Below are 21803 nucleotides of genomic sequence, written 5' to 3'. Positions count from 1 at the left end.
ACTTTCCTGGATATGATAGTTTAAAAAAAATAAATAAAAAATCTGAGAGTGGTTGTTACATTTTAAAAGATCTTCTGTATATTCATTCAGCTGATGAAGTGGGAGACATAACATGGTCTCCTGTAAATCCTTAACAGTATGTAGTGTAGCAAATCCTCGAGCCTTTTGCACTTGGGACTTGCAGAAATACAATACCAATGCAATTTTATTTTATGTAGTTTCTTTTAGGCAAATGCATCAGCTACTATGTAACAGCTACCAAGAGACATACAGAAAAATCTAAATAAGGGGTAAAAAGAAGAATAAGATATTATATATGGATGTCATAAACCATAGGTATAGTTTGTAATGAGGCCTTTAGCCAGGCAGAGACATGGCAGTCTTGTTCATGAAAGCTTCAGTAGGTTTGACTGAACACAGCAGGAAAAATATCAAGTGTGCCTGACTTGGTCATTTCATTCACTGAACACAGTCCCTTGACATGTACTTCCAACATCGGAGCTTTGTTCACCGTTCAAACAGCTGAGAAAACACATTGGTGGAAGAAATTCATCTATAGAGTCTTTGTTATAGTGGGAGCTATTTTGTTTCAGTGAAGATGGAACATTTTATGATATATTTTTTCCATGTTTTTTGTAAATTTGTCCAATGTCTGGAAACAGATGTCTTGGAACCCTAGGGTTTATGTGATACCAAAAGCTTTTGCAGTTTGTAATTTAAGAACATACGGTGATGACAGTGGAAAGACTTAATATTGATTTCTTGTCTAATGGAACATTTTGAGTCAAATTTTTTAAAATAAAATCTATCACTGTGCCTCCCTAAAGGTTAATTTTAAAACACACGTGTGCACGTGGTTCCCAGAGCGCGCACATGGACGCACCAATTTTAAAACGTGTACGCCTACGCATGTATGTTATAAAATCCACTACCCACGTGCTCGACTTTTGTGTGCGAGTGCTGACTTGTGCACAGTAAGGGGAGTAAACTTTCTAAGAAGTGCACAGCGAGGTGATAGAGCCAAACCCCTTCATCTAACTTCTTTTTTTTTTTTTTGTTGTAATACTTATCTACTCTCCAGAGCAGTAGCAAGTTGCGTGGGCTGGCCCACTGCCGGCGCGCACTTCAGTGGGACAGTTCCTAATGGCGCTGTCCTGACCCGCCTCTGCCCCATTCAAATCCCGCCCCTTTTTAATCGAGCCGGTCTTCGGTGCATATGGGAAGATATGTGCATGGCCACGGCCCTTTGAAAATGCATGCGGCCTGGCCGTGCATGTATCTCCCAGTTTTAACATGCGCCAGCCTTTTAAAATTAGGCTGTTACTGTATGGTAATTTGATATAGACATAACTGGCTAACATAATGCTATTCCCCTTACTTTCTGCTTTCCAGTAGTTTCAGAGATCTAGAGCAAATCTGCCCAAATGAGCCCCATATCCATTTGGGTTCTCAGGATATATATATATATATATATAATCAATATGCATAAGAAATCTGGATCAAAAGGAGATGGTGTGAATGTAAACCTTGGTCTAGAAGAGGGTCATCAGTTGGCCAAGTCTAGAGGAATATTTAGCTTGGGCATTGTTGGTAGGAGTTCAAATTTACAGGTTTTCACCACGTTGAGTTTCCTACATCAACTTTTTCTTAAGAATAAGTAAGCAAAAAGCAACACTAGATAGTAGTCCCTCTGTGTAACAAAATGGAAGCTCCACGCCACCCTGGTTTCTCTTTCTGTCACTGCAGGCCATACTCAACGCACTTACCCCATACCCAACATACACCATCCTCCTGTATAATCCATGTTCATTATTCTTCTTGTTCCTTATCCAGGTTTATAATGTATTTTTTTCTACCCGATACATGTAAACAGATATGATGCTCTTCGAATGTCGGTATAAAAAAAGCTTAATAAATAAATAGGTTGCAAGGGGAAGAACTGGGTGCAAAGCTGGTCATCAGTTGAGTCAATTATGGGAGATATCTGATTTTACACATCCAGTTCCCACTCTGGACAAGATGACCTGTGCAACAACAAAGACAGAGGTTTAAGGCTAGATATGCTAAATATGCTGCCTTTACACAAAAATGGGCCAGATGCATTATACATTTTTTCCATAAGCACAAAATGAGAGAAACCCCAAAATGTCAGAATATTCTTAGTACATATTGCCTTCAGGTCACAGGATAAAAAGTCAGATTAAGAAAAAGAGTAATTTTGTACTTTTAAAAAATATTTAGATCCTGATTCATCGATCTGCCACATCACCTTTCACACACATCTCTTTGACTAGGTTTTGTTATATTCAGCTGATGAAAGTTCAGAGAAACTGAAAATGATTTTTCACGTTCAGCTGATCAGAAGTTGCAGGCATTTTTGATAATGTAATGCTTGACTGACTTTAAGAATTGCTCAAAGTCATAAGAATAGTTTTAGTCAATCTGATCTTTTCATTATAACATTTTGACTATCCGTGCATCAATGCTAGATTGTGAAGTTTTAGGGAGCTTGGTGTGATTTCAAAAAACTAGAATTTTACTTTTTATATATCAGACTGAGCACAGGACACAATTATTGTGATATTGGGAAGGGCAATTATTAAAGCCATTTATGTGGGTGAAAAGCATTTTACTTGTGTGAATTGTCTGAAACGTGCCCCTTCTCAGTTTGGTTAAAGGTGTGCTCATTGTCCCACAACACATGTACTTTTAGCCACAGTAAGACAAGGCGATCCTTTTGTTTGGGGAGGGAAAATAACTTGCATAGATCAAATTTGTACCCCTGGCATGTGCATGAATACATTTGCTTTGAAATTTGTTCCAATCCAGAAATTTTGAAAATTGTCCCCATAATGATGGAGTCTGACTTTTTTTATTTTTTTTTATTTTATTTTATTTTATTTTTTAATAGATAGTTTAGCAACAGGTCTCCAAACCATGTTAAACACCTATTTTTTCATCTAATCTGTGTTAAAATGACATGAATGCCTACGCCAGGGCTTGCATTACCATTGATGCAAAAAAAATAAAGCCCCTGATATGAGATGTTTTGAGCTGTGTCCCTTGCAGAGTAGTTAATTTAATATTAAAATAGCTTATCACAATTCGTGTTAAAGCATGCACATTGCGGTAACCCCCTGGCTAACGCAAAAGTGGTAATGTCGCATCCAGAGGTACAGTTCGCCTGCTAATGCTCTTGTAGAAAATGAATATATCTGCTGATGTCCCTGGCTCATACCGCCCCCTACTCAAAGCAAGTGAAGAGGCACGGGGCTCCAAAGCCACCGCCTTTCCCCCCCCCCCCCAAGCCTCCTCCCTACATCTACCTACCCCATTCAGTGCCAGCCAAAATCAATAAGGGGCAGGAGAGATCCTCACTGCAGGAGAGAGCCTCACTCGCTCCTGCCCTAGTCGCTTTGAGGTGTCAGATGTTGCCAGCTGACCAGATGCTTCTCCTTTGGCTCGGTGCCATTTGATAAATCCAGGCAAGTAGGACCGGAGTGACTGGGGCAACTTTCCTGACTTTCCTGACTTTGGCCAGCATCAGGGGTACATGAGTGTGGGAAGAAAGGACTTCAGGGCTCCGAGTGCCTTCACTTACTTGGGGAGGTGGGGAGATCATTGGATCAGCGCAGGCTCTTTAGTCATGGGGGTGGGGGGGGGGGGGGGTTGAGTTTGTATTACCTTAGATGTGTTACTGCTACCAGTAACGTATGTGTGAAACAACAGAGGTAAAACGGAATTGTGACACGGTATTCCCAAGTAAATGCACTTTACTCAAGTAAATGGCTTATGAAAATTGCTACAATAATATGTTTACGCACTTAAATCCATTGGGGCAGATTTTAAAACCTACGCACATGGCCTACATTTGTGCGCGCTACCTGACGCGCACAAATGTACACCCGATTTTATAACATGCGCGCGCAACTGCGCGCATGTTATAAAATCCAGGGTCAGCGCGCACAAGGGGGTGCACAGTAGTGCACCTTGTGTGCTGAGCCCTAGGGGAGCCCCGATGGCTTTTCCCTTTCCCTCCGAGGCCGCTCCGAAATCGGAGCGGTCTCGGAGGGAACTTTCCTTCGGCCCGCCCCCCAGCCCTACCTAAATCCCCCTTCTACCTTTATTTTGTAAGTTTCGCCTGCCGGCCGGCTGCCAACATACAATCCCCCAGCACAACAGCAAATGGCCACTGTACCGGAGGCCTCAGTCCCGCCCCCAGACTGGCGCCCCGCCCACATCCCTTCCCACCCCTTTCACAAAGCCCTGGGACATACGCACGTCCCAGGCTTTGTGCACGTCACCAGGCCTATACAAAATAGGCTCGGCACACGCAGGAGCGGTTACGCGCGTAAATCTTTTAAAATCCGCCCCTTTGAAAATTACTTCTTAAAGGCTTTGCAGCATTTAGTGAGTACTGCATTAAAACATGTTTTAGAAAACAAGCCTCTTAGTGAAAATAGTCCAGTCCTTTATGATGACACAGGCAAACTCTTACAGCTCAATGATAGTGACAATATGCAGTCTAATTGCAGAGATTAACCAAATATTGTCGAGGATAACTTTAATTCTAATTGACCCTGTGTCACTAGGAAGAAAACTGGCCCCATATATGCACACACATGGTGATGCGGATATCTACTATAGTATTTTATAACCTGCACATATCAGGTATGTACAAAAACGCATACGTTTGACTACGTGCGAATATCTGCAATGCATAGAAAGCACACACTTTTCCCAGTTATTTTATAAACATATGCACATATAGGGCCGGATTTTCAAAAGGTTATGCATGCCGGGCCTATTTTCAAAAGGCTCGGCGATGAGCATAAGTCTCGGTGCTTTACAAAAGGGTGGGGGCGTGGCCATCGGCCTCGGCACAGCTGCTGGGCCAGGGATCGTGCGCCGGCGCGCGCAACTTACTTCAGCTCCAGGGCTGAAGTAAGTTTTAAAACAAAAAAAAAGAAAGCAACAAAGGTAGGGGGGAAAGGGCGGGGGAGGTAGGGGAAGGGAAGGTGGGGTGGGGTGGTGGGGGGTAAGAAAGTTCCCTTAGAGGCCGCTCCCAATTTCGGAGCGGCCTGGGAGGGAAGAAGGGAAGGCAGCGGGACTCTGATAGGGCTGGGCGTGCGCATGTTATAAAATCGGGCGTACACGTGTCGCGCCGAGTAGTGCGCGCACATGTAGGCCATGCACGTATGCTTTAAAATCCGACCCATATTTTACTTGTGAAAAAATAAAACTTGCTTGCATAGAACATGATTTATACGTGGAAGTCTGCATATTTTAAAATATGCACGCACAATTGAAGTCCAGGTTTCTGATACCTCTACCAGTTCATCCGTTCCCCCTCCAGGTCATTGAGACCCTTCTAGTTCTTCACCCTGAACTCCCCCCCCCCCCCCCCAAACCCTCAATTTACCCAAATCTACTCAACCAATAGCAAACAGGAGAGTTTGAGATCACATTTGCTAGATAATTAGCAGGTGTAAAATTGCACAAATAATTTGTGTAATTCATTTGGATAAATCACTTATAAAATAGCCACTTACACATAGACCTCTTGGCCCTGCCCAGGAACACCCCTTTGGCGGGAGATAAATGGTGCAAAACCAAAATACATTTGCATTTTGATGTTTTTTTTAAAATATAAAATAGAATGTAACTGAGTACAAGCTATTTATGCATGTATATGCTAATTTTTCATGTGCTACTCCTTTGAAAATTCACTCCTATGGTTTTTTAACTTGCTTCTTAAATAAATGTGTCAATTAAAGCACATTTGTCAGATTATGCACATAAAATAAAACACAAGCAGATGCATGGCTAATAATCTGTCCAGCCCTCCAGCTTCTTAAAAAATGTTTGTTGTTCTGTGGCAAATAATTAAAGCCAAATTTATTGCAAATACTATTGAAGCATAGCTCCTACTGGGGATCTGTAAGAGGAGTGGATTGTATTGTAATTATGAGATGACTGTTAAATCACTGAGAGATGGGTTCATTTTGGTGCACATTCTCTTATTGCATCTTGTGGTAGATGTCTATGTACTAGAGATGTGCTTCGTTTAAAGATATCAGTTCGGGCTTCGGATTGGGTGCTCCGCGGAAAATTTTGTTTTCCCACGGTTCGTTTTTTTTTCCCCCCGGCAATTTTTGACTAAGTGCGTTAGTGCGCAGTAAGGCCCGTTAGTGCACACTATCGCAGCATTAGTGCACAGTACACCAAACGAGAGAGTGCACACTAACAGGCCTTAATGCGCATTAACTTCTAGCTAGTGCGCACTAACAGGTTAGTTAGTGCACCCTAATAGAACTTACAGCGCACTGTGGGCCAGATTTTCAAAGGGTTACGCGCGCCGAGCCTCTTTTGCATAGGCCCGGTGACGCGCACAAGCCCTGGGACGTGCATATGTCCTGGGGCTTGAAAAAAGGGGCAGGGAAGGGGCGAGGCCAGAGGCCTCCGTAGGGCCTTTAGGCTGGGGGATTGTACGCCGGCACTTGGCCGGCGCGTGCAGCCTACGTCTGCCCAGAGGCAGGTGCAACTTTAAAAACAAAGGTCAGGGTTTTTTTTTAGGTAGGGCTGGGGAGTGGGTTAGGTAGGGGAAGGGAGGGGAAGGTGGGGGGGGGGGGGAAGGAAAGTTCCCTCCAAGGCCGCTGCAATTTTGGAGCGGCCTCGGAGGGAACAGGGAAAGCCATTGGGGCTCCCCTAGGGCTCGGCACAAGCAAGGTGCACTAGTGTGCACCCCCTTGCGCGTGCCGACCCCGGATTTTATAACATGTGCGCAGCTGTGTGCGCATGTTATAAAATCAGGCGTAGATTTGTGCACACCAGGTTGCACGCACAAATCTACACCCGCGTGTAAGTACAAAAATCTGGCACTAAGTATGTAGTAGTGCACTGTAACAAATGTTAGTACGCACTAAAAAAAAATGCAACTTAAAAATTAAAAAGTATCAATTCAGAGGAGTTCGTTAGCTAGAAAAACAGTGCACACTAATTGGTATTACTGCGCACTAAGATATGCAGTCTGCGGTAACTCCGTTAGTGCACACTAACACGAAATACGAATTTTGCCGAAATTTCGGCAAAAATCGCTTCATATATTGGCACTATTGAACCATGACGAATTAGACAATATCGTTGACATTGTCTAATTCATGAAAAACGAATGCACATCCCTACTATGTACAGTCTGATGTGTGGAGCCATGGAATCCTGTGAACTTTGCTAGAAATGGTAAGACCTGACCTCATTCTGCTTGGAGTCTATTTTGTCATTAATGTTCTTTCTTTATTATATTTTTACTGTTCCTTTCCCCCATGAAAGATTTTACACCAATTGAGCATTTTGCTAACCAGTAAAACTGTATAAACTAATGTGTATCAAAAGATTAATATAGGACTGATATCAAACTTCAGTCATTGGCAATGATATAATCCTCTTTTCAGTTCTGGTGTCTTCTAATGGATAACGCTTTATTTTCACTAAAATTACCTTGAGCTCAATGCACAGTTCCAATTGGATCAACAAAAAAGGGCATGGTATGAGGCTCCAAAGGGATAGAATCAGGCATAATATAAACTATTTCTTCATGAAAAAGGTGGTGGATGCAAGGGGCAGCCTGGCAATGGAAAGAGTAGAGACAAAAACAATAACAAAATGTAGGAGAGCCTGAGATAGGCACAGATGATCCCCTAACTGTGAAGAAGTGAAAGGAAAGGCAGATATCAACTGGAGCCTACGACAATGCGCTAGGAAGTAAATTGAGCAGACTAGATGGGCCTTTTTTGTCCTGTACTGCCAGCATAGTCTGTGTTTCTGTATTTTCAGATCTCCACATAGTGACTCACCACTCAGAAGGCTTCCCACTTGTTCACTAGAGGCCTGATTTTAAAAGGGCCGCGCGCTTAAAAACTGGGGGTTACGCGAGTGGCTGGGCCTTGCAAAATGGGCGGGCTGGGGTGTGTGGTCTGGGCAGGGAGGGATGGGTCAGGACCGCACCATTAGCCACTGTCCCGGGAAAGCATGCACTGGCAGCTGGCCGGCACGTGGAGTTTACTTCTGCTCCCGAGGAGTAGTAAGTATAGAAATAAAAGAAAAAATTAGGGGTACTTAGATGAGGTTAGAGGTTGGGGTGGAGAGGGGAAAAGGGAGGAAGGCTAGGTAGGTGGGTAGGGAAGTTCCCTTCCAATCCGCAACTTAATTGGAGCGGACTGAGAGGGAACTGGGAAAAAAGCTGATCACATCGCTGCGCGTAATTTACAAAATCCACCCCCACAAGTGTGTGCAGATATTTTATAACATGCATACACAGACATGCATGTTAAAAAAAAAATAGCCACGTCCATGTGTGCATGCCGGGAACCGCAAGCACATGGATGCACACGCAAGGGTCTGAAAATCGACCCTTTTATGTGCAGGCACCCAGCACCAAACTAGAAGCTTTCACAAAGCTATAGCACTTAAAAACATTTTTTTGTAATTCATTTAAAGCAGTTTGTCCTTTAGATTACTCAGAACAATACAACTTGCATGTTTCTTTGTTTCCTCTTTGATCTTATTCTTGGATCACTTATCTATTTTTTTGTTCCTCTTATTTTTATAATTTTGCACTTCTTTGGAATAAAATGTGTCCATACATATAACTTTTTATTATGGCCTTGCCTTTTTACTTGTAAAAAATCTCTTTATCTTGAGGCCACTCTCCTGTTGGTGCATACAGCATTTATATTTTATCCACAGTTTATTTAGATGCATAAAGACAGGCGTAAGTGGGAGGAACTTGCAAAAAAAAAACAAAAACCAAACTTGTGAATGCAAAGAAAGGGTATATTGATGATTTCATTTGTCGTAAGTGACGACTGAATTAGAACTAATTGCTAGTCCTCTATGTTTAATGCTTTACCTTCTGTAGTCTTTGCCTCATTTTGGGAAGACAGTTAAAGATATACAATCCTTCTCCTTTTTTCCCCCACACATCTCATCTGTAGTGTAAGGGCTGATTGTTATTTGTAATCTGATGCAAGCTGACTTTTTCATGCATGAAAATGCTTTTGTGCATAAATATTGCTCATGTTTTAGGAAAAAAGCAAACTTGAAAAATATAAGAGAAGGGGAATCCATTTTTGGATATTAATCATCCAGCCCCATCAAAAGCAAAATTGGCCTGCAAAGAACTGTTTACTATTTTCTCAACAAAGATCCAATAGAAACTGCATTTTCCAGCAGTGAAATGATTAATGGCTAAATATGAGAGTAATCACCAAACATTCATGTGTTCAGGAGTTCATAGATTCATGTAACCAAAATGTCCAATACAGGCAATTTGTTAAAAAAAAAAGTTTCATTTAATAGTCACTGTCCAATAGGGATGTGCAGCAGGGACGGATTTGTCCTATTCGGTATTCGTATTCGTCAGGACCCAAATCCGTTGCATCCGTTCTCGGGGGACCCTGATCCATTCATTAGTTACATATGTATTCATTTCCCAAAAAATCCCCCATCCCAACCCTTTTATATTTAATTTGCTATAACCCCCCACCCTCCTGACCCCCCCCCCCAAGACTTGCCAAAAGTCCCTGGTGGTCCAGCGGGAGTCCTGGAGTGATCTGCACTCGGGTTGTCGGCTGCAGGTATTCAAAATGGCGCTGATAGCCTTAGTCCTTGTGACATAGTAAGGGCAATCTGCGCCATTTTGAATACCGGCAGCTGACAGCCCGAGTGCAGGAGATCGCTCGAGAATCCTCGCTGGACCACGAGGGACTTTTGGCAAGTCTTGGGGGGGGGGGGTCAGGAGGGTGGGGGTTTATTCGTTAGTGAAACATTGTATTTGTGGGGGTTCACCATACGTTTCGTGACCCCCACGAATACAATGAATATGGCATATACGTTGTGGATTGCCAATACGTTGCAAACGAACGCACATCCCTACTGTCCAACAAAATGAATACAGTCCCCCCTTCCTTTAAGTTAACGCCTGAGGAGATTCTGATGCTTAAAGTTTTTTGCAAACACATTGATGCTCCCACCATCATTAATCGGAATAAATCCTAGATCTGCTCTGCTGATCCTAATCTTGACTCCATGGTGATACCATTCTGACGTATGTAAGGAAAGTATGTGTAAAACACAAATAGCCGAGGAGGGAGAGGAGAATTTAAAAGATGGGGTGGGGGTCATACGAAAAAGTATTTAAACATTCAAGAATTAAAATACATGAGGAAAGAAATGAAAAAGAGACCTAGCCACAGATCTAGAAGAGGAAGTCATGGGGCCAATTAGGTTGGTATTTTGAGGAATCTAGTTAATACTGCTTGAAGTATCCAGGATGTGACCACAAAAGGTAAGGAAGAGGAGGCCTAGTATAGGTAAATCAAAATAACTGAGAGATGTGACAAACCCTTTGAATATTGATCTCCAAGTTACTATGTGCCCAATATTCAGCATTACTTAGCCGCGTAAGTAGCAATTTATCTGGCTAAGTGGCAGCTGCTGAATATCCAGCTATGATAGATAGGTGACTTATCCAGTTAAGTGGTGGTTATCTAGCTAACATACTTGGATATCTAGTAGGCGGGCAGTGGGCGGATCAGGCTGGTGCTCCTTATCCAGCTACGTTAGTAGCTGTTGAATATCCCATATAAGCTAGCCAGATAAATAACTTAGCTATTTTCTATTGAATATCTATCTCCCAGTAATCATCTGTAGTCTTTCATTTTAATAATCAAAATAATTAAATGTGATTGGTATTTATTTATTTATTTGCTGTATTTTCTTTATAGAAATGATTGAGCCAAGATCAAAAGGTGGAAAATTAGCAGATGGTAAAATTTCTTCTGGAAGAGAAACCCTGCGATTGCGATCGAAAGGCCCTGCCACTGTGGAACAAATAGTATGTTTCTTTAATGCTTGTGTTCCTGAGACCTATTTATTTATTTATAGATAGACCTTTCTTTGCCGACATTCGTGAGGCACATCATACCGGCTTACATTGAACTGAAACTCTTGGCAACTCAGGTGCTTAAGTTGGGCAACAATAATGTAGCATTTTGGCACTTGCTTTCCAAATAACTAGATGACTTGAACTGCTCGATTTATCCTGTATATTTCACACATACTCTAGTTCCCACTGGGGAAACCAAGCATCTTTGCTTTTATGTGTGACCATTCCAGTTGATCATATTGTTGAAGAACACACAATGTAAAAAAGAAAGCAAGATCAGTTCTCCTGCTCTTCTGTTCAATCAAATGGTAGAAGAAAATGTGACAGAGACTATTTTTATCCAGGGTATGTAGTCCTACAGAGCTCTTGGCAGGCTATGCCATGTGAAGAAAACAATTTTCCTGGTTTTGCCGACCAACTGCCTAGTTTTAGTAGCACTGGCATGAAAAGAAGGGCATTTTAAGATGGGGACATTGTCCATCCATGCAGATGTTTGTGTAACATGTTGTTCAAATTTTGAAGTTATTTCACCAGTTTGCGCCAAGCACATAGTTGGCACTATTGCTTGAAGTTCTAGAGGTCTCCATAATTCGTGGAATATTCAGTTTTCAGAATTGCTCTTGTGGATTAAGATGGTCTGCTGCCTTTAGTGGCAGCACCCTCAAGAGTGGAAATATGAGCTGCCAGTATGGGCATAAATGCATAAGCAAAATGTAAATGGTTTACATGATATGATCAGGGCTTCCCTTTTATAAGTGAAAAAATTAAGAAAGCAGAAAAATTAGTTTAAGGCCATTAGTCCTCACGGATGGTCTCAAAATAAAAATCAGTAAATTCAGCTAATGGTTCTAAAACCAAACTGTTTGCTGACACTATGGGTTGGCATGGGGTGGTGGGGGGACATGATGGACTTATGTATTTTGGGTAGTCCATAAATTACTGAAACCCGAGGACCTTTCACCACTAGATATTTAACTTCTCTAGTGGTAAGGAATCCTTGTTTTTCAATAAGTTCAGTGACATCACACAGTAACAAATAAGGATCTGATTGCAAAACCTTATAATGTTCTGCACGAGATAGTTGACATTGCATTTCAGATATGTAATATGATTTGACCATGGCTCCTCCCTTGTCGGCTGATTTAATGACTAAATTAGGATTGTGACACAATTGCACCAAAGCTAAAGGTTCCTCTTTCGATAGATTGAAGTAAGGTTTGGGTAACCTCTGTTTTTTTAATTTCTTCCAAATGTGATAAAATGAATGATTTTTGTTTGAATGATGTATTTTACCAAACACACTAGCTCAAAAAAACAAACGTAATCTGGGGCCTCCCAAAACCAATCCCAAAATACCAAAAAATCTCTCGTCTGGTGTGATAAAAGTTTGCTGATGTACATTTAAAAAAAAAAAAGTAAAAAAAAATAAAAAATACAACTGGGTGATGTATTTTACCAACAATACATGGTGTGGCTAGAGGGTCAACCCTGGCCCCGAGTGTGCCAACTTTTATGTAGCCCTTTTAGAAAGTATGTATATATTAAATTGTGAACCGGGTTTATAGATGAAGATTATGATGGTCTAACAATTTTTGTGCACTGTATTATTGAGTACACACTGTAGGTCACTATTGAGTGTAATGGTGGAATTTTAATAAATATGATTTATTTCACGTTTTCCATTTTTTCTGTATAAGTATTAATATGTTTTTAGACAGACATAATCTATTTTAGAATCAGGTTATATTTCAAGAATGGGCAAAGTTTTTTGTTTTTTTCCTCCTTCCCCCCCACACAGTCACGTTAGTAATTGTCGCTTGCATGGGAGTGCGGGGGAGGGGAAGGAAATCTCCCTATGAGCTCCAGTCAAGTAGTGGATGGGGGACCCTTGTAGTTCTGATTGGAGATGGGGGGGGGGGGGTGGTGGTAAGGGGTAGAGGGCCCCCCCAGTGAAAAGGAGAAAAAAAGCACTATATTAGAAGAAACACTACATATTACAAAAGTATACTGAGCAGAAATTAAGCTAGACATTTTTTTTTTAAATGTGGAGTGGGCTAAATACAAAGGTCCTGTGGGATGGTTTTTGCTCACCCCTGCTGTAGTAAAGTGATGGCAAACTCCAGTCCTCCAGAGCCACAAACAGGCCAGGTTTTCAGGATATCCACAATGAATTTGCATGAGCTAAATGTGCATGCAATAGAGGCAGTGCATGCAAATCTTTCTCATGCATATTCATTATACATTTGCTGAAAACCTGGCCTCTTTGAGGCACTCGAGGACTGGACGCCATCACTGCTGTAGTTGGTTGGTAAACAGAACCAACTACAATTGGTACAATTGTAATTGATGTCTAATGTATATTGAGATTATTATCTGTTTCTCAGATGAAGAGATTATTATTTATCTGTTTCTCAGATGAAGAATTTAGATATGGTAAATATATAATCATTCTTTAATAAAATTTCAGCCCTCAGAATTGGAAGATAAAGCTATTAAAAAAGTGGATGACCTTCTTGAAACTTACATGGGAATAAGAGACATTGAATTAGGTAAAATGCATTTATTTTCTTCTGCTGTTATATTTTATATAATAGTTATGTTGAGTCCTACTTTCAAAAGAGCTTTTCCTATAGAAACAACAGCAGAAATGCTTTTTAATATTGGTCGTCTTGTATTTGGCAGGCTTCTCACCTGTTCTCTCTGAATTCTTCTTTTTCCCCACCACTTAGGAGGCAATTGCTAAAGAACTACTTTCAGCTGGGGCTCAACCCAGAGAATATTTTATTAATGTAATCCAGGGCTTCCAAAGCCTGTCGTGGTAACCCCAGAGCCAATCATGTTTATAGGCTATCCACAATGAATATGCATGAGATTAATTTGCAAATGCTGGAGACCTAGCAGGACCAGCGTGAGAAACCCATATTTAATCTCTGCATTTGTGAACATCCATTAGAGTAACACCCCTACATCTGTGACATTTGTTTTTGAAAGAAAAGGTGATTTCCTTAGGTGTTCAAATTAACTCTAAACTGTGAATGACACAACGGGTTTTATCAGTAGTTCATATTTATTTTTTTCTTTTTACGATGTATTCGTCACTTGCAACCTTTCCTTGAAGAACATGATCTCTGAACACTAGTGCGTGCTCTTGGCATTGCACTAGATCATCTAGACATAATCTAGATGCAAAAAGATAATTTACCTTGGGTTACCAGCTAGTCTGACAAAGCAATTTCAGTTGTTACAGAATACTGCAGACATATTGGTTTTTAACTTGTGTATGTATGATCATGCTTCTGTTGTGTTGGAAAACACTGATTTTCAATTTTAGGTTGGATAGAATTCAAAATACTTTGTGTGGTTTTTAAACTTCTCCAGAGGGATCAGCCACAGTATCCTTCAAATCTGTTATCTTGCTACTGGCCTACTAGGACACTATGGTCTTTTTCTCAAAAAGATCTGGTAATTCCAAATCAGGCTTGAGTCAACTAGATGTTCAATTTTCTTTTAGCAAGCACCATTACTGTAGAATGCTTTCTCTTACAATATTGGTCTAGAATCCAACTATTTGAAATTCTGCAAATTTGTAAAGGCCTGACACTTTTTAACCAAGCTTTAAATTGAGTGTTACTTTTTTAACCAAACCATATATCATTAATATAATAGTGTTCTATTATTTGATTTTTATGATTTATTTGTATGTTACTTAGGAAGTGATTTTATGCTGACTATGTATTTTATTATAATTGTAAGCCACTTTGATAACTATTGAAAGTTATCAAGTTTTATTAAACTAAAGTATAACAATTTACATTCTGATGCAAGTAGAGCCTTCTCAAAAGAGCTTACAATTTAAATGGTAACCTGAAGTAATGGGAATGAAAGTGATGCCCAAGATCACAAGGTGAAAGGAAGAAGCAGGGTTTGAACCTTGGTCTTCCCATACTCTAAGCCAGTAGTTCTCAACCCAGTGCTTGGGACACACTCAGCCAGTTAGGTTTTGAGGATATTCACAATGAATATGCATGGGAGAGATTTGCATACACAGCCTCCATTAAATGCAGATATCATGCATATTCATTGTGGATATCCTCAAAACCAAACTGAGTTGAGAATCGCTGCTCTAAACACTAGAAGGTGAATTTTAAAAGCCTGGCACGTGCCAAAACCGGGAGATGTGCGCATAAGTTAGGCAGGTGTGCACCAGGCGGATTTATTGCCCGCTACGTGCACAACTGAAAAGTTCCAAAAAAGTGGCGGGGCGAGGCATGGGCGCTCCTGAATTTCAAATTGAAATTAGCGCATAAATACTTAACACATACAAGCGCTCGCTGAGGTCCACTGCTGTGTAACTTTACTTCGGCTATGGAGAACATGCAAGTTCTCCATAGCCGAAGTAAAGCCATGCAAGCCTTTGTAAATGTATTTTTTAATTGTTATACTATCTTCTTCTTCTTCTTCCCACTCCCCCAGTTGTATAATTCCTTGTTCATTGTAACTGTATTTCCTGCACCAGTTTAGTTGTTCCAGTTCTATGTTTAATGCACAAACTGTTCAATGTAAACCGGTTTGATGCGACCCCTGGTCGTGAAAGCCGGTATAGAAAATAGTCAAATAAATAAATAAATAAATAAATAAGTTATAAAACAAAAAAGTCTAGACACATCAGCAGGGTTTTAAGGGTCGAGTCTAACAGGGGGGGGCGGGAGGCTATTAAACTAGGGGGGTTTGGCTGTCCTATCCCTTAACTAGGTGAAATGGGAACAAACTGGGAAAAAGGCTAATGGCATCGGCGCGTGTGGCTTTTAAAATCCCCCCCCACTTATGCTGTAGAAGCAGCATTTGCGCGCATAGGCACACATCCACTTAAAATTGCGCGAACATGTGCATGCGGTCAGGCTATTGTATAACATGCGTGCATATATGCATGTTTGTTATAAAATGGTCGCACCCCCTGGCTTGGGCCAACGAATGTGTGCAGATGTGTACCGCGCACCTGTTTAAAAGTTACCATCTCTCTCTGGCTCTCTCTCAACCTAACAAAGCTGAATTTGAACTCATGAAGTTCAGTTTTGAATATCAGACCTCTATCAGAGGTGTCCAACTCAGGTTCTCGAGAGCCACAAACAGGACAGATTTTCAGGTTATCCATAATGAATATGCATGAGTTAGATTTGCATGGACTGCCTCCAGTGTATGTAGATCTGTCTCATGCATAATCATTGTGGATATCCTGAAATCCTAGTCTGTTTGTGCCTCTCGAGGACCAGAATTGGCTACTCCTTACCTACACCAAAGCCTTAGCTTGGTAATTAATTTAAACTATTTACAATCTTTATACAAAAGAGATGTGGGGCTACACAACTCATAATGGCCCTTCTAAATCAAAAGGTCATTCCTGGGGCTGGTTCTGTTCGGTATTCTCATAAGTGATATTGCATAGGGATTAGTAGAAAAGGTCTGTCTTTTTGCAGATAATACTTCGATATATAACAAAGTAGACATAATGAGGAGAGATCTAAGAAAGAGAATGAAGAGAGGTCCAGTGCTTGGCATCTAAGATTCAATACAAATAGGGTATAGAGTCATGCACTTTCAATACAGAAATCTAGGGAAATGGCATGTGATGATGGAGTAAGATACTGATGTGCTCCGAATGGGAGAGATCTTGAGATGATTATATCTGATGTCAGAGTAGCAAAGGAGTATGAAAAAGCAATGTCCAGAGCCAGAGGTGTGATAAGATGCATAGAAGCCACTAGAAAAAAGGATGTGGTGATGCATTTATAAGTTATTGATGAGACCTCATCTTGAATATTGTCCAGTACTGGAGGCTATATACCTCCAAAAAAAAAAATATAGAGTAGAGGTAGTCAGAGAAGGGCTAGCAAAAGTTTCATGAAAAGATACTTCAAGAATCTAAAAATGTATATCCTTAACAGGAAAACCAAATATGCTTTTCCTTTTAATATTTAATACTTTAATAAGTGCTGCTTTTTTTTTTTTTTAAAGGAACCAAAATTTACTAATGAATATTGTTTCAATATACCAAATCATGTCCCAGAGTTAAAATTTATGAAAATTCATTTAATTTTATTAAAATTTTACAAAGCACATCAATATTTATTAGTACATTTTGGTTCCTTTTGAAGAAAAGCACATTATTAAAGTATGAGAATAATAATAATAATACTCATTATTATTATTATTATTATTAGGGATCTCCTGCTGCATACCTTTTTACTTCTTCTGTGGATGGTGTGTAAGTTGTAAAACAAAACAAAAAAAAGACTTAACACATCAGTAAGAGTTTTAAGGGTGAGGGCTCAGGGAAAAGGGAGGCTATTAAACTAGAGGAGTTTGGAAGTCCTATCCCTTACTTGGACGCACTAGGAATGAACTGGAAAAGCTGGAAATGACGTCTGCATGCGCGTCTACTAAAATCCCCCCCACTTACATGGAAGAAGCAGCATTTGCGAGCGTAAGCACGCGGCCACTTAAAATTGTGCACGTGTGTGCGTGGGCAGTCCATTTTATAGTATGCGCATATGCGTGCGTATGTTCCAAAATGACCACGTCCCTGGCTGCGGGCCGACGAACGCGCACACACATGCGCACACACGTATGCCCGCCCGCCCGCCTGTTCAAAAGTTACCGTCCCTATTTAAAAAAAAAATTTTTTTTGAGGTTTTTTTTTCTCCCCTTGTTTAGCTGAAAGGTTTCCTTGATTAGTACCATCCATGCCATTGTTGGTATATAAAAAAACTTAAATAAATAAAATAAATAAAAATTGTGCTAATTTGACATCCAGCGTGTTGCTTTTTATATATCCTGGGTAAGAAGGACTGCACTAGCTTTGTACAACTATGGTTGATTTGGTCGTGTGAGTCCTGTTTATAAAATAAATGGCACCGAAATGAGTCTTGGAGATCATGGTTCGCAAGTGCATGGACTCTCAATTACTTGCTAACCCGCAGAACATGCCGAGACAAATAGATTTTATGTACCCAGTCTGTGGATGAAATTATAATGACAATCTTTTTTTAATTTACATTACGTTCACTTTGAACATTTTTAAAGGATTACTCTGCATGCAAAAATAAAAATGAGAAACCCATTAAAAAGTAGTGCTTTTTGATGTGTAGAGTATGGTGTGGATTATACTAGCGAGTACAATACCACATGAAAGAGCTCATGTGGTGGAAACTAGCTTTTGCTTATATGAGGGCGAATCAATAAATAATTGAAACTGTTTTGATGCTATGCTCAAGTTCACCTTGTTTATTCACTTTGCTCGCATAGACGCACACACACATGAACATTTTATTTTTTGTGGAAATGCTTTCCTTCCTGAAGCTGCAGGAAACTAAAGCCGAGTGCAAAAGATGTGCTATTTACAAACGAAGTTGCAAGCTTTTTGTATTTCTTCTGCCAGATACTTATTTAAAAACGTTTATACCCCGCACATTATGTTCAGTAGTTCACGGTGGTTTACAAATATTACATACATACTAATATTCAGACAGGACAAATACACAATATCAAAAACAATAAAATCAAAAGGCAGAGAAAAGCAGTGGGACCCATTTAACTCGGAGAGGCCTGTTTGAAGAGAAGTTTTCTTAGTTGCTTTTTTTTTAAACAATTTAAACACAGAGGCCGTGTGTATCGAGTCTGGTAAGCTTTTCCATAACCGTGGACCAGCTACTGAAAAAGCTCTGTTATGGGTAACATAGCTCTAAGAACCGGCTTCAAACCTTTGCCTCTGATATCTGGCACCCGCATGAATGAGATTAATATCCTGCAAATGACTGAATCTGCCTCCCAGATGGAATGATTTTGATTTTGATTTTTACCCTGTAAATTGCATGTCCGATGGGGGGGGGGGGGGGGAGGGGAGCTTGGTTTTAAACATAGCCAGTTCCCAACACCTTTCTGCAAAAGTGTTTCGCACGGCCAAAGAATGCAAGAAATCCATTGTGAAAGTGGGGCTTACGACCTTCCTGCCAGTTAATTTTCCTTTATGGTAACTGTGATCATGTTTTTTTTCAGCTGCGACCATGGTAGAAGCTGGCAGAGACAAGAAAAATCCAGATGAGTTGGCTGTGGCACTCGATGAAGCTCTCGGAGATTTTGCATTCCCGGATGAGTTTGTCTTTGATGTGTGGGGAGCCATAGGTGATGCAAAACAGGGAAGACTTCAGTGAGAGGAGGGCCGTTTTTAAATCTGTGCTTGACAATGTTGAAATTTTATCCACATCAAATTAAGGATTATAAATTTTAAATGTGAATTATCAATGTGACTTCCTTGATGGAACATACGTTTTTCCACTGAAGATTTGATTTTTTTAAATGCATTGTGTTTTTAGGTAGAGGTTTTAGGAAACCAAATCATGCTTAGTATTCTAATAAAACTCAACCATTTTCATGTATAAATTGTATTCAACACTTTAAAGATGTATCTTTTACTTGATGTTCCCTACCAATGAACAAATAAGGATTAGAGATCTACAGGATGGGGTGTGGTGTGAGAATCACATTTATTAGGATTTTTTTTTTTGCACTGGAGCAAATACTACTCTAAGTTTGCACCAACATGTTTCCTGTTTGAAATTACTGGGACATCTGGGTAAACCTGGAGCTGTTTCATTACTGGAACAAAACCAAAGCAAATATCTTATAAATCCCTGCCTTCTGTTCCCCAGTCTCTAATTTTTAATGAGAATGGCTATTTGATATGGAGGTAAAGTACAGATCTGTGTGATATATTTATGCGTGTTTCTGTTTTTCTATAGTTCAGAAATAATAGGTCTCCTTACTTTTTTGCACATTGTAAAATGCTAATGTCAAATAATTTTTATCACAGAGTTAGGGAAGGTAATTTTTATAACAACCTGCATAACTTCAGCATTTCAAAGCACATAAATTATGCCAATTTTCAAAGCAAACTTATGTGCATAAGTTTGCTTTGAAATATATCCGAAATAACATGCACAACCTAACCTGCTTATCTTTGAAGGGCATAACGTGCAGATTAATTTGTATGCATGCTTTTTAAAATCAAAGTATGCACATAATTCTCAGTTCTGCCCCCTCTCCCCCACAGAGTCCCTAATTTTTGTTTGAGGATATCCATAGGCCAAATGCATTGACCAAGGGGGTCATTTATCAAAGTACTATATGGCGTTTTCGCATGCATTAAGCCATTTTCGCATGCAAAAAAATGCCTTTAACACATGCAAAAGTACCATAATGTTTGGTGTGATGCAAATGAGAGGATATTGGAGTAGGAATTTTGGCCAAGTGGGCTGGACTCACAGTTTGCAAAGCTGTATTGCTGAGAGAGAGAAAGCCTAGCCATAATTCCTTTACGCTAGCTAGGTATTTATATCTCTATGGGAGGTCCACCTAGTAACTTGAGGTGAGGTTTAGGTATTAGTGTAGGGGTTAGGGGCCACTTTGACATTCAAAGTGAGACGTACGAACAGAACAGTGCTCTCTTGTGAAGATTTGATGACCTTTGGAGTGAGGAAACTCACCCAAAGATGAGATTTGTGCAATGTTCTCTCAACCTAGCTTGATGGACTCTCTACCTGGGTAACATCAAGCTAGGTTGAGAGAACACTGACAAATCTCATCTTTGGGTGAGTTTCCTCACTCCGAAAGTCATCAAATCTTCACAATCCATCCAAGTGGAGAAATCCATCTCAACCTGAGTGGATGAAAGATAATAGGGAAGAACAGACCAGATTAGAGTGACCATTGAAAAAGTTAAATATACTGATAATTCTTTACTAACAGAGAATATTTGCACTTAGCATGCCTGTAATTTTAGAGGCATTTATTCAAATAAAAAAAGTTACATAAAGTAATGTTAAGCAAGAAATGACTAATAACAAATCATGATAATTATCAATTGTTACAGCATTATTAAAGAGAAATCCTGAAAATTGAATGTATGGAATGAACATAAACATTATGGTATCTGTGGGTTAAATTATATTCACTATAGCAGACTTTTACTATAACATAAAAAAATCAGTTTCAGGCATGAACTCATGACCTGGTGCTGCCAGGCAAGTGTTCATTGAAAAATATGGGGCAGGCTTGCATTTTATCTACAGGTAATAAACTAGGAAAGTTTTCTGAGCAATTAAGGAGTAATATTGATACTTGTACTGGCTATTAATGTAAATATTACACCATTTGGAACTTTGAAATAAGGCACAATGTCTGAATTAAAACTACATTTATTTTCTTGGATAAAATGTAGTTCTGTGTGATTTTTCTGATCTCTTATTTGCAAGGAACTGATCCTTTTTATAGAGGCAACAGGACGTTAGTGCTATTAATGTTGTCTGGTTGTTGCTAATCTGTAAATATATAGGTATAAATTATAACGATTAGAATGTTTCAAACTGTATAATGCTATATACCTAGAGGAAAACATCTGTACATAGCTAACTTGTGTGCATTGAAATAATAAACCTTCTTGATTTTATATTTTTAACCCATTATAAAAGAATTAACTTCTCCAGTCTGAAAAGGCAAAATGTAGAAGGCATTGAACTGTTTAAGAAACACCTCAGCTTGAGTGATTCAAAAGTTGGCCAAATTGAAATACTTTCCACACAAGTTGCAAATACTGAAAAGTAATACTTATGCACCCCACAATGGAAAAAACAAATTACAGCAGTGTTTTCCAAACTTTTCAAACCCAGGGCACACCTATATAAATAAAAATGTTGTTGGCACACCAGCCTTCTTGGTGGTTGGGGGTGGTGGGTAATGGGGACATGGAGAGGGCTCATATGGGCAAATGAAGAGCTGGGGAAGCACTGAAAGCCCCACCAGTCTC

At 39.9% G+C, this 21803-nt stretch overlaps 1 protein-coding gene across 1 annotated transcript in view; it reads left to right on the top strand.

Annotated features, from left to right (window-relative positions):
- GIPC2 (GIPC PDZ domain containing family member 2) overlaps positions 1-20449 on the top strand; it is a 74013-nt gene extending 53564 nt beyond the window's left edge. Inside the window, exons 4-6 of the mRNA XM_029617521.1 lie at positions 10785-10894; positions 13413-13494; positions 18998-20449. Of these exons, the coding sequence (XP_029473381.1) occupies positions 10785-10894; positions 13413-13494; positions 18998-19152 (347 nt within the window). The 3' untranslated portion in view covers positions 19153-20449. The remainder of the gene's footprint in view (positions 1-10784; positions 10895-13412; positions 13495-18997) is intronic.
- The last annotated feature ends 1354 nt before the right edge of the window (positions 20450-21803 follow it).

The sequence above is a fragment of the Rhinatrema bivittatum genome, chromosome 10 (assembly GCF_901001135.1).
Source record: "Rhinatrema bivittatum chromosome 10, aRhiBiv1.1, whole genome shotgun sequence".
NCBI lineage: Eukaryota > Metazoa > Chordata > Amphibia > Gymnophiona > Rhinatrematidae > Rhinatrema > Rhinatrema bivittatum.
Note: the sequence above shows the minus strand (reverse complement) of the source record. Positions and strands in the feature narration are given on the sequence as shown.